General features: G+C 54.9%; 1 protein-coding gene across 1 annotated transcript; it reads right to left on the bottom strand.

Annotated features, from left to right (window-relative positions):
* Nucleotides 1-481: 481 nt before the first annotated feature.
* CSF3R (colony stimulating factor 3 receptor) lies at nt 482-11704 on the bottom strand. Its single transcript, XM_032387669.1, has 15 exons — nt 10867-11704; nt 8765-9061; nt 7700-7823; nt 7355-7542; nt 6366-6535; nt 6099-6252; nt 5932-6011; nt 5480-5687; nt 4374-4562; nt 3846-3947; nt 3081-3227; nt 2810-2950; nt 2480-2573; nt 2162-2243; nt 482-1624 (listed from the first exon to the last, which is right to left on the bottom strand). Exons 1-15 carry the CDS (start codon nt 10928-10930, stop codon nt 1145-1147), a joined length of 2520 nt encoding a protein of 839 aa, XP_032243560.1. The 5' UTR covers nt 10931-11704; the 3' UTR covers nt 482-1144.
* Nucleotides 11705-12956: the final 1252 nt, after the last annotated feature.

The following is a 12956-nucleotide window of genomic DNA, read 5'->3' as shown; positions in this document are numbered from 1 at the left end:
CAACCTGCCTCTTCTCATAAAGATATGAGAAATTTCGTTTTCTTTGGGATAAAGGCAATTAGCAAACACGGGTGGCTACCCCACCTACCGGATGAATTTAGGATGAACTCTGTGTGACAGATGGTGCCGTAAAGTCCTTTCGCTTGAGGACTAGGTATTATTTATCTTGAGAAAATGCATGCAATAACCTGTATCCACTTGGCTATACACAAAGGTAAGATTTCTTTCTGTCTTTTCAAACTCTTTAGGGGATTGCTGGTGATGCACATCACATCACAGAGGGAGAGAACCTTGCTCTGGTTTAACGTTCATTCAGTACTAAAACTGATTTTGCCCTCTTCTACCCTCTTGGAGGGGTTTTCTAGGTTGGCAGGAGATTTTATGTTTTTTACTATTTTATTTTTAAGCAATCTCTACACCCAACATGGTGCTCAAACTCACAACCCCGAGATCGAGAGTTGCATGCTCCACCCACTGAGCCAGCCAGGTGCCCCTGTAGATTTTGTTTTTAATTATATTTCTCCAACAGGGGTTAGTCTTTTCTGAGGTCTATTCCCCATGTCCCACAGCACTTTGTGACCCCCCTCAACCCTGACCACTGTGCCCTAATGGTCAGTCTTCAAGTCTCTACCACTAGAGTGGGAGCCCTTTGAGGGTGGACTGAGCCAAATCATTTTTGAATCCCTGCTTCTAGCACAGAGCCTACATGCTAGGTGAGGGCTGGTGGAGTGAATGAGTGAAGGAAGGAGTACACAAATGAACACTTCTGATAAGTACCCCCGTCACTGCTAGGGCCCTGAAAAGAAAAAGAACAGAGGCGAAGGCACACTGAAGAGTTTCTCAAAATCAAACCAAACCAAATCATGGATCAGTGGTTTAAGAGACTGAAATTACAGGAAATAAGCACAAGAGGCTAGTGGGCAGGGTTGGATGAAACATTCTCTGGCCAGTCAAGTGAGAGGTGCAGCCTGTGGGCACTGGGGAGATAGAGGAAGGGTGCTGGGGGCCGGAGTTAGGGAGATCCCCGTACCCTTTCTGCCCTTCTGGGGCTAGGTGATTTTTTTCACGATAGGCTTACTGACACTCTCCTCTGGACAGCCCAGGCCTTTCAAGAGGCAGGCCCAGGAGGGGGTCCCAGGAAGCACTAGATGCCCCCTAGCCCCTCCACCCCATGGACTTGGAGCCCTTGCAGGAGGGGGAAGTCAAGCAATGGCCCGAAGACACAGTCATCCTCCTGGTTTGGGACGAGGGGTTCTGGGGTCCCCAGGGGGCTGGTCTGGAACCAGAGGTTCTCATAAAACTGGGGGCTGGGAGTAAGGCCCCCTAGGAGGGGCTGAGTAGAGTCACAGCGGAGGTAGTGCCCTGGACCTGGGCCTGTGGGGCTGCCCAGCACCTTCCCGTAAAGGACCTGGTCACTGGTGATAGACGAGGGCTGGGGCTGGGTGGAAGGTGCTCTTGGGTCCCCCTGGAGCACATAGGCCTGGACCAGGGTGGGGAGGCCACAGGTCCCTGAGCTGTCATTGGACTCCCAGGGCCCTGGCTTCTTCTCTTCTTCCTCCAGCACCGTGATCTTGGTGATGGGTGGCATGCCGGAGTCCCGAAGGCTGGGCAGCTGGAAGGTCTCCTGGACACAAGGACGTAGGGAGAGGGCATGGTTCATCTCAGATGTTCATCCCAACCACCGCCCCTTCCTGTGTTGGGACAGTTGTGGGGCTATTCCTCCTGCTCTCTGCTGGAACCCAAAGGATGACACTTGTAAAGCGCCTCATACTTTCCTGACACGTGCTGTGTGCTTCAGACTTAGCTTGGTGAATGTCCCCAGCGATTCTGTGTGAGATACGTCCCATTTCACAGTGAGATGGCCGAGGCTTTGAAATGGGTAGAGCTGGGATTCAAACTCAGATCTGCTTTCCTCCAGAGGGAGGGGACCTTGCTAGGAAGTGATGGGAAGGCCTGAGTCCTCATCCTCGGAGGAGTATCCTTTCACTTTGAGCCTGGACCAGCTGGGATTCAAACTCAGATCTGCTTTCCTCCAGAGGGGGAGGACCTTGCTAGGAAGTGATGGGGAGGCCTGAGTCCTCATCCTCAGAGGAGTATCCTTTCACTTTGAGCCTGGACCAGCACCCTCAGCCCCATTTCCCTCTCCCTCTGGGGTTCTCACCTCCACCATGATGGTAGGCACCCAGGAGCCCAGGCTGCTGTGGGCTGGGTCTGGGACACTTGGCCAGAGGGGATTCTTCCTGCTGCAGAAGAGGGCAGGTGAAGGCTGGGTCAGGCATGCCCTCCCATCTTTCCATTCTTTCTCCCACCCACTCCCAGCAGCTGAAGGCCCCTTGGGCAGAGAAGAGTTGGTGGGGCCTGATCCAGACATGGGCCCTGAGGCCTGAGAAGGGGAAGAGGGACTTGGATTGGCCCACTCCAGCCTGCAGTTCCCTGTGGGCAGGGGTAGTTAAGTGTCAGGTCTCTTGAAAGGACTCACCTGGGTCTGCAGCAGAACCGGGCCGCCCCACAGAGGCAGGTGAACAAAAGCAGGAAACCAAACAGGCCCAGGAGGACATGCCGCTCAGACTCCTCTGGGGTGAGGGGAAAGCCAGAAGAGGTTAGAGTGCATTCGAGTAAGGCTGGGTCTCTTCCCTCAGATTAGGCTCTGAGGGCAGGATTGGGCCTCCTCCCTCAGGCTGAGCTTCATGGGCAGGGCTGGGTCTTCTCCCTCAGACCAGTGGATCCAGGCAAAGCCTCCAAATGAAAGATCCGTTGGGTGAGGAACCTTCCCAGCAGCCTTGTCTGGCCGGCCCGCTTCTGCTCTTACCTAGGGCCAAGGTCATCAGGGTAAGGCTTGTACTGTTGGCGGCCCCGGCCTTGCTGGTAGCCATGAGGTGGACATGGTACAAGCTGGCAGGCTCCAAGCCGCGGAGGACCAAGCCGTGGGAGGAGGCATTCAGGACAGTGGCTGGGAGTGCAAGAGAATGGTCAGCCTGGGCCCAGATGCCAAGGCTCCCTCCAAGGCTGCTGAGTGCCCCCCACCCCATGTCCCCCCTCCCAGGCCTTCTGGGGCTGTGGGGTGCTGAGGAGAGACTCACAGAAGGACTGGTCCTGAGCATTGGTCCAGAACACGGTGTAGTGGGTAAGGGGGCTCTTCCCCAGCTCGGGGACCTGGGGCACCCACTCCAGCTGGGCCCAGGTCTTGCCAATGTGCTTTAGATGCAGCTCTGGGGCATGGGAGGGGGCTGCCGGAAGAGAGAGGTGCAGGGGCTGATGCGGAGCAGGACAGAGTGGAGAGACATCTTGTGGCTCCCCAGATGCCAGAACTGAGACACACTGTGGTGGGGAGTAAGGAAAGAGAGTCCAAGGGGACTCGTGCCTTAAGCCTCATGTTGCCAGGACCTTCGACTGAATTCCATCGACTGCTAAAAAATGGCTGAGTCAGGATTTGAACTTGCTTCTCTTTGATTCCAAAGCCTCGCCACCTGATTTCTGCCAGGCTTGATTTTGTTGGGCTCACTGTCTGATTTCTGCTGCTCGCTCTCTGACTTTATGCCAGTCCCTCTGTCTAATTTCTGCCACACATGACACTTGATTTCTGTCAGGGCAGTTGATCGATTTTTGCCAGACTTGCTTCCCGAATTCTGCCAAACCCACTCCCTAATTTCTGTCACCCCACCACCTGACTTCTGTCTGGTTGCAGGGGTCCAGTGTAAGCCAGGGGTAATCTTGGGGTTGGGAGAGAGCCTCTTCTGGGCCAGCAGTGGGGGAGGGAGGAAATGTTCCTTCATCGTCCTGAGTGTTGGGGCCCAGGCAGGCACTGAGAGGAGAGGATTCTGGGAGGGGCCAGGTGGCTGACGCACCCATCTCTTGGGAGTAGGCATAGATGTGCTGGGAGGGTCCCATGGTGTCCTGGTAGAGGGGGGTCACAGTGATCTCGTAGAGCTGAAAGGGCCTGATGTTCTCTGTAGAGAGAAGATGGGGCAGGCCCCCTGGTGAGGGGCTGACCTCTGCAGATGATCATGAGCTAACCTCAGACCTCCAGCTGGGGATAACCCAGGCCTCACACTGCAGAGCTAGCCTCTTCTATCTCTTCTTCTGATCATTTGATGGGGGGTAAGGGCAGAAAAGTGGGAAAGCTAGAAAAGTGGCAGGGTCAGGGCTGTGAAAAGAGAGTCCGGTTAGACTGGGAGAAGAATGTCCTGATTCTGGGGATAGGAAATGACAGTAAAGAGTCTAGAAAGACTGGGGAGTCCACTTCTCTGGGGTGGTTCAGGCTGCCTTTGCTGTCAGACCTCACTGCCTCCCTGCTTCCCAGGCCCAGCCCCCCCCCCCCCCCCCCCCCCCCCAGCCCGCCCTGCCCCCTGGGCCTGCCTCACCCTGCACCTCACCCTGCAGCAGGGTCCCAGAAATGCTTCCGTTATGCTCCATCTTCCAGCTCTTATTGCTGCCACTGGGGCTGGGGGGCCCCAGGCCCCACTCAATCACATAGCCCCGAGGCCGAGGGCTGGGGGGCTCCCAGCCCACCCAGAGGCTGTGGGGATCTCGAGCCAAGGTGTGGAGTCTGGCCAGGGGCGGGCCTGGAGACAGAGTAGGAGGTGAGAGAACAAAGCGCAAAGTCTGGGTTCCAGTCCTGGCTTTGTTACTTACAAGCTGGGTGACCTTGAGTCAATCAACCTCAGGACCTCATTTTGCTCATGTGCAAGGGTTCTGGTGCAGATCACATGAGATGATGCATAGGATGAGCCTAGCACAGTGCCCTGTGCCGAGGAGTGCCTGACGGTGATCAATGCTAACGCGGTGTAATTCGTGGTATATATCACTGTGGTCCTTGGTGCGTGTTAATGTCCTGAGTCCACCAAGAGTCCTGTGGGGGAGCCGCCACCCTGGCCCCATTTTATCGAGGAGAAAACTGAGACAGGTTAAGTAACTTGTCTAAGGTCACACGGCTAATAAGTTGGAATATTCACTCTTGTTATCGCTAGTCTCACCTGGTGAAGACCCATGCTCGGGGGAACCTGGGGGTGATGGTGGTGGCTGATCCCCTAAGAATGAGCAATTAACTCAGGGACCGTGTTTCAGCTGGAAAAATTCAGGGCTTTCTTCCCATTTTCCTTGGGCAGAATCGACTCTGTGTGCGTGCTTATGGGAGTGTTATGTCTATGAGCATCTGCACTCGTGAGTGTGTGTGTGTGTGTGTTACCACCACCAGCTTAAGTTGGTTCTGGCTTGTGATAATAATAGTAGCTAACACATATTGAGCAGTAACTTGGTGCCAGGCACATGTTTGAACGCATGTAACCTTCATAACAATGCTTTGAGGTAGGCGCTGTATCATCCCCCTTTGCTAGGTGAGTAAACAGAGGCCAGGGAGGTTAGGTCACTTGCCCCGGTCACGCTGTTAGCAAGTGACAGGACTAGATGTGAACCCAGGCAGTCTAGCTTCTGAATTTATGTGCTTAACCACAACGCTCTATGAGCCGCCAGCCCCCTTTACCTCTGCTCTCCAGGAAGACCACTGGGGTGGGATGAGAGGTCCCGGCTGTGTTATAGGCCACAAGGACCACCTCCCGGGTTTCCGAGGGCAAGTGGAAGGTGCAGCTTAGCTCCGTGGTGTTGCAGAGGGGGGGAACAGCCTCAGCCTGGTCTGGAGCTCTGACTAGGTAGCCTTGGATCTGCCCGCTGTACTTGTCCAAGGGCATTGGCTGCAGTGGGCACAGGAAGAAGAAGATAAGGGGGCTGCACAGGTCATCTTGAGTGGGGGTGGGCTTCTAGATGGGGTGGATGGATCATAGGAACTGAGCCCCACAGGCTGAGAGCCAGCCTTCTTCCCTCCCTTCCTTCTTCCCCTGTTTACCCTGTGCCCCTGTTCGTCCAGAGCCCCAGCCCACAGGGATCTGTCTGGGTTGGAAGGAGTCTCAGGGGAGGAGGGATGTCAGAATGGGTCACCTTCCAGAACAGCTGCACGTCTGCTGTCCTGGGGTCCAGCTGTCTCTGCCGCCACCATGTGTCCAGTCTGACGATGGGGGCTGTGGAGGGAGCAAGAGGGTCGGGGAGGGCCCTGGAGGCTGGCCTTTACCCTGATAGCTGCTCTCAGCCCCTCACCACCCACTTACCCCGTTGCGTGGTGGCCAGCGTCAGGCTAGGGCTCCAGTCGCTCCACTGACCAGGCAGGGGCCAGCGGGTGCAGCGCATCTGCAGGACGTAGGCTGTGGATGGGAGGAGCCCGCAGAGCTCATACTGGAGGGTCTGGGAGAGCAGGGGGCCCACCTGGTGGGGCGGCCGTGGCTCTGAGCCTGGATCCTGTGCCCTTCAGGGCCAGCTCAGCCACCCTCCCCTCAGCCACCCCCATGCCAGGCTCTCGAGGTTGCCCTCCGCCTCACCAGGGCCCAGCTGGCTTCTGCAAGCTGTGGCTGGTGGCGCAGCTCACATTTCTGTTCTATGTACAGGCTTGGCTTCCACGGCTCCCAGTGGAACAGCAGACAACCTGGCTGGGGTGCTGCCACCTCAGGACTGGGGGCCAGGGCCCACAGTGTGGGGGGCTCCAGCTTCACTGCAAGGAGAGGGGCTTGTCAGAAACGTCCCCTGCCCCATCCTGTAGGGGGTCTGCTTTACTCCTGCTTTTCTCTTTACCTGCTGCTCCATTTTCGGCCCTGGGTCTCCATCCCTGGGGTCTCTGTCCGTCGGTCTCTCTCTTTCTCTGTCTCTCTGTGTCTCTTCATCTCCAGGTCTGTCTCTGTATATGTGTCTGTCTCCCTCTAGGTCTGTTTCATCCTCTTGCCCCAGGGCCTTTGCACTTACTGTTCTCGCTGCCTGGAGTTCTTCTCCTCCCGATATCCAGTGGCCTGCTCCCTCATTTCCTTCAAGGATCTTCTCAGATGTCACCTTCTCAGTGAGGCCACCCCTGACCACCTTACTGAAAGGGCAATTGTCCCCCACCCCCAGCTTTCCCTACCCCCTTCCCTGTTTTAACTTCCCTGTCACACGTCTTGTCGCCTGACATTCCATTTTATTTAGTTTGCCCCCTGGAATGTAACGTTCCAAGGACAGGAGTTTTGACATTTCGTTCAGTGCTCTATGTCCAGCATCTAGAGCAATGCCTAGTAATTAGTGGGCGCTTTAAGAAACTTGCTGAAAGAATTAATGAACGTGTCTCCTTGCCTCTGTGTTTCTTCCGTGTCTGTGTGTCTGCGTCTCCATAGCTCCGTCCCCACCTGCATTCCAGTTGGCCTCTGTCTCTCTTGTCCGCCTCTGTCTCTAGGTCTTCCAGTGTCTCCTTGTCTGTGTCTGGGTCTGTGATTTCTTCTCTGTGCCCCTCTGGGCTGGCCCATTGTGGGGGCCTCTCCCTTCCCCCGTACCCAGCGTCACCCACCGACATCCATGGGAACGAGGCACAACTGTGGGGACTTGCTGGTCCCTAGCGCGTTCTCGGCCTGCACCCAGATGCGCATGCTCTGGTACAGCTGCAGCTGTCTGCGTGGGATGGAGCAGTGGTTCTGGCCGTCCTTAGGCACGCAGTCGGGGATAGCGTCCTCTTGGGTCTGACAGTCGCCCCGGCTCCTGCCAAGAGGCCAGGCTTGGGTGTCTGGCAGAAGAAGAAAGCGAGCCTCCCTTCTCCCTCCCGTGTTTGCCTCTGGTTCCCCCATCCCACAGTCCCGCCCACGTCCCACCCCAGGACCCAAATGAACCGGGGGCTAGGGTAGAGACCCTTACTTACTTGAAGCTCTTGAGGGTGAAGTTGGTGGGCAGGTGGTTGTTGGGTCCTGGCTCCCACTGACAGATGAGGCTGTTGGTTGTGAGGTTCATGAGGCAGGACAGGTTGTGGGGTGCGGCGGGAGGGTCTGCACATGGCGGGGGGAGAGTGAGGGCTTTGGGTAGGACCATTCAGAAAGCTCCAACTGGAACCAGTCAGCTTTCTTTCCTTGCTCTGGGTTGTTCCCTCTGGGGTCACTTTGTTTATTCGCTCTCTCCCTATCGGGTGACCCTGGAGGGGCAGCCCTGGGGAAAGTCAAATGCCAGCCTGGACAGGGGCAAGCGCCACAGAGCCTCCCACCCCCTCAGCTCTGCCCCCTTGGACAGGGATAGCGTAGACCTTGCTTTTCATCATGCTTCTGCCGTTTATTAGCCGTTGCGATCTGGAAGTCACTTAACGGCCCCGTGCCTCAGTCTCTTCATCTGTGAAACGGGGGTGATGGTAATATGCTTACCCCTTGGGGTTGTGGGGGCTGAATGACTTAACTATTTACGCAGTGCTCAGAGCCATGCCTGGCACGTGGTAAGTGCTATGTAAGTGTTAGCAGTACTATGAGTGACTCTTAACAAAGAAACTGGTCTTAGTGTTTTTCTTATGCATTGGCCTGGCAGAAAGTCCTCACTTCTCAGTTTGATTAGAAGGCTGAGACCGCGATGGGGAGAAACGAGGAGCAGGCCCAGCTGGTCCAGTGTCCTCGTGGGCACACCGTCCAGTGGCTGGGTATTTGGGCTTACTTGCCAGCCACATGGAGGAGTGGTTACTCCACCGACTTTGGAGCCACACTGCCTGATAGAAATCTCAGCTACATCCTCAGTTTGTGACCTTCACCAAATCACTTACTCTCCCTGAGCCTCAGTTTCCTCGTCTGCAAAATGGCGCTAAGCAGCACTATCCACTGGTAGGGAAGATTATCTGATGCCATGCCCATAACGTGCTTATTGAGCAAGAGCTCGGTAAATAATAATAGCTGTTATGAGTGATGGCAGGAGGGCCTGGAGGCAGAGTGGGTGGATGGCTGCGGGCACTTACAGCCTGCCTGCACCTCAGCCTGGTCCAGGATCTGGAGGCTGTTGCCCCAGCGCAGGCAGCAGGAGAGAAGGACCCATGGGCTGTCGAGGCGGGGCACGGTAATGGTGGATTCCTGCCTTCCATCCGCCAGACGCCGCTGCCTCTTTCCGGGTTGAAGCTCTGTTCCCAATTTCCACAGAATCTGTGACTCGGGGTCCAGGTGGCTGCAGTTCGGGCTGATGATGCAGGAAGCTGTGATGGGGTCCCCCAGGTGGACAGTGGGGGTTGGGAGGCTGATGCGCCCACACTCCTCCAGGCCTGGGGTCGAGGAGAATGGGCCATGAGTCCCTCCTATGCCTGGCAGAGCTGAGCTATAAACCTAGGCCTTTGTACTCCTAGACTCAAGGCCCTTACCTCCTCGCCTCACCCCCTAAGATATGGGGGCTGGAATGGGGTGAATGCCTATGGGGATGGTGAGGGGCTCTCGGAAGTGAGAGAGAGCTAGTGATGTGTCAGTGTTTATCAACTGGCTCTATGAGAAAACCAGATCCTGATTGGTAGTATAAGCTGCTTTCTCTGGTATAAATATTCCCACCAAGACTGATTTTCAAGCTATCAGTGTGACATCACTGAACGTGAACATGGGAGGAAATGTGCACGCTTAGGTCTCGCAAGCCGGCACCAGCACGCCGCCAGGCAGAGACTAGGCCTCTCCGCAGCACCCTCCCCAGACGTGGTGAAAGCAATGATTGGAATGATAAGAACCCCACAGCCACACAGCTCTCAGAACCCAAATCTGATTGTGTTACCCCATCTGGACCACAGCCCTCCCGCACTTCAGTGGTGTGCTGGATAACAGCACGGATGGGGTTAGAGCCTGTTCTACTGCTTATTAATTATATGACCCTGGTAGGTTACTGAGGCTTTCTGTGCCTCGATTTTTCTCATCTGTAGAATGGGGATGAAAAATAGTTCCCACCTTCATGTTGCTCACCTGATTAACATTTAGTATCTTGGGGGAACCAGACCAGGCCCTGATCAACCAGACCAGGCCAAGTGCCCTGAACTTTCCCAAAGCTTTTATTCTCCTTCATAATTGTAGAGTCATGTGATTAGTTGCTTGTCTGTCTCCCCAGTTAGACCAGAGGTTCCGTGAGGCCAGAGACCTTGGCTGTTGGTCTCATTACTGTATTCCCAGAGCTTAGCACAGAATAGGCCCTTGGTGAATATTTATTGCATAAACAAATAAGGAAGCACTGCACTTTGCCCACCAGGCCTTCTTTCCTCTGTCATGTGTCCTGAGGCCTGTTTTGCTGATGAAGATGCTGAGGCCCTAAGAGGAGAAGGAATTTGCCCGGGATCACAGAGCAAGTTCGTGATTTTCAACATGAGGCTCCTATCGCTTCACTGACTCAGAATTTCAGACTGGAAGGAACCTCGCAAAACTGTTTACTTCAGAACTCCACCTAACATTGCATCCTCTTCAGCAGGGCTAGGATGGCCTGTTTTTGTATGGCCTGCCAGCTAAGAATGGGTTTTACATTTTTAAAGGGAGAAAACAAAACAGAAAACAGATGAGAGCATGCAACAGAAACTGTGTGTGGCCTGCAAAGCCTAAATATGACTATCAGACAATGTTTGCTGACCCTTGCTATGCAGCATCCCTGTCAGTCCTGCCCTCAGCTTGCATACCACCAGAGATGGGAAGCTCTCTACCTCTCAAGATAGTTTCCATAGTTGGAGAGCTCTGCCTGGGCTTCCTTATTCCAGGAGGAAACCTGCCTCCTTGTGGCTTCCACCCTGATTCCTTTGTTGCCCGGGAAGGCTTCAGAGGACCCAGAGCTTCCTTCTGACGAGCCTGGCAGAGATTTGCAGACAAGACCTGGGTCCCCTGGCTTTTCCAGGCTGACCAGCCCGGGCCCTCTGGCCATTCCGCATGGGTGGTGGTTTGCCCGCAGAGGTCTGTGGGTGGGGGCCTGGCTACCCCACATCGGGGGCCCAGCCTTGAGTCTCTGGGAACCCCAGGAGCAGTATGGCGGTGCAGGCAAATGATTCCCTCCTCTACCCGCTGTATCTCTGTGACTCCCCTCTCCTCACTGCACCCCTATCTGGGCTGTACTCACTTCTGGGGAGCAGCAGGATAATCACGGTGGCCACGGGCAGGCTCCAGGTTCCCGGCCCTGCCATAGCGCCAGTTTGGTGTTCACCTGGAGGCAGAGGGGGATGGTGAAGGTCATGGGCTTTGGAGTCAGAGCTGAGCTTAACCCTTGCTCTGCCACAGTGTGGCTCTGGCCAGGCAACTTGACCTCTCTGAGCCTCGGTTTCTTTGTCCACAAAATGGAGGTAACAACAGCCTATACTGCACTGGACTTTGGGAAGAAGACACGAAATGATGCAAGGCACATAGGAAATGACTCTCTAAGTGACAGCCCCTGTTGTTATTATATTTGCCTTCCAGGAGAGAGCAGGGACAGGAACATCAAGGAACAGCATTCTCCCCACTTCCCTTTTATCTTAGCTGGGCTTGCATGCAGGTAGTTTATTTTGGAAAGATCCCAGGAACAGAGGGAGGAGTTGGGGAGAATGAAACAGGTAAGGAGGGAAAGCCAGCACAAGGGTGCATTATGGAATTGGGGTCATCTCTATGGACGATGGGGGCTCCATCCTGCTGGAACCTTCCAAGGAGCTGTGTAGAACACGCCTCAGGACTATCCACTCCAGGGAAAATTTATCCCTTGAACAGGAGGGAGGATAGGAACATTTACCTACTGACTTCTGTTCCCCATTGGTCAAGGGATGTTCTTTGGGGTATTAACTTCCTGGCGCATCCAGGTTGCACACGCATGAGTATGAGGCAGGTGCTCCTGGACGAGCCATGCCAGAAGGGTCTGGGCACAGACCTCTGGAGGTTTTCTGGGGCCAGGTGCCAGGTGCCCTGTAGTCATGGAGACAGTGTCTGGATGTTGGGAGCATTAGTTCCTGTCTCAGGAACTATGCAAAAGTATTCTCCCACTGGGGTGGGCGTCTAGCCTCACCCTCCATTCTGCTCCCATGGGGGTCCTGGGACCAGGCATCTGATTCTCCAGCACCAATTGGCACTCTTGGCAACAGGTCAGTGGAAATCACTGACTAGCCTGCGTGTATATACAGGAACACATACATGCACGTAGGTGGTGTCCCAGCAGATCCCCTGTGCTTAGAGGCAGGAAAGCTTCTCTCCCTTTTCTCTCCCTCCCAGACAGAGGTGTGAATAAGAGCTGCCCAAGATACCCAAGGCTGTTCCTTCTTGCGGGGGCCTTACCCCAACCCCTGGGCTATTCATGTACGTTTCCATATCAGGATGCCAGGAGACTGCTAGCCCATAAATCACTTTTTTTGCAAATCAGGAAAAAAGTGCCCCTTCCTCTGGACAGATGTAGCCCCACACCAAGACCTGGCAACTGAAGAATAGGCTGAATTTCAGCCTCCTCCTTTTTTTTTTTTTTTTTTTTTAAAGATTTGTTTATTTATTTGACAGAGAGAGAGATAGCGAGAGCAGGAACACAAGCAGGGGGAGTGGGAGAGGGAGAAGCAGGCTTCCTGCCAAGCAGGGAGCCCGATGTGGGACTTGATCCCAGGACCCTGGGATCATGACCTGAGCCGAAGGCAGACACTTAACGACTGAGCCACCCAGGCGCCCAATTTCAGCCTCTTCTTGCTCTTCAGTTGGGCAGCTTAGTGCAGTGAGAAACCTGCACAACTGTTCAGAGCATCCCCGTCTACCAATCAGTGGTTGGCAACTTTCTTACTACAGCATAGTAGTTTGGTTATCCCCCATGCACACTTGTTGGGGAAAATTTAGCCTCCTAGGCCCAGACTTTGGGACAGTGGTTTCCATTTCCATGTGCTTTTGATCATATCCCAACCCTGCTGCCCCCGCGGGGGTCAGCATCACGCCTAGTCTATGCCCAGCAAAGTACTACTTCATTCCTCTCCTCTGGCTTCTGTCCAGAATGGGCAACCAAACCCTACTCTGAGAGGCCCCAGCATCCTACCCCTGGGTTGCTGAGTGTTGGCATGTTTGGCATCAGTCCCTGGTCCCCTACAACCCCCCGGGGTGCCCCCCCCCATCCCCATTGAGTGTGATCGGGGACCTGTTGGAGCATGGTCTCACTCTCTGGGGGCCAGTATGTGGAGAGGGTGGGAGCCCAGCTCTGAGCCAGACCACCTGCTC

This window comes from Phoca vitulina, unplaced genomic scaffold (genome assembly GCF_004348235.1).
Source record: "Phoca vitulina isolate PV1807 unplaced genomic scaffold, GSC_HSeal_1.0 scaffold2, whole genome shotgun sequence".
Taxonomy (NCBI): domain Eukaryota; kingdom Metazoa; phylum Chordata; class Mammalia; order Carnivora; family Phocidae; genus Phoca; species Phoca vitulina.
The sequence above is the reverse complement of the archived record's forward strand: the minus strand, read 5'-3'. Positions and strand labels throughout refer to the sequence as shown.

Excerpts from the sequence above, each read along its gene's own strand:
- CSF3R (XM_032387669.1), bottom strand. The coding sequence starts at position 10,930 with ATGGCAGGGCCGGGAACCTGGAGCCTGCCCGTGGCCACCGTGATTATC. Across the intron at positions 9,062-10,866 it reads TATCCTGCTGCTCCCCAGAA|GCCTGGAGGAGTGTGGGCGC; the intron begins GTGAGTACAGCC and ends CCTCGACCCCAG. Across the intron at positions 6,536-7,354 it reads CCTCGTTCCCATGGATGTCG|TGAAGCTGGAGCCCCCCACA; the intron begins GTGGGTGACGCT and ends CTCTCCTTGCAG.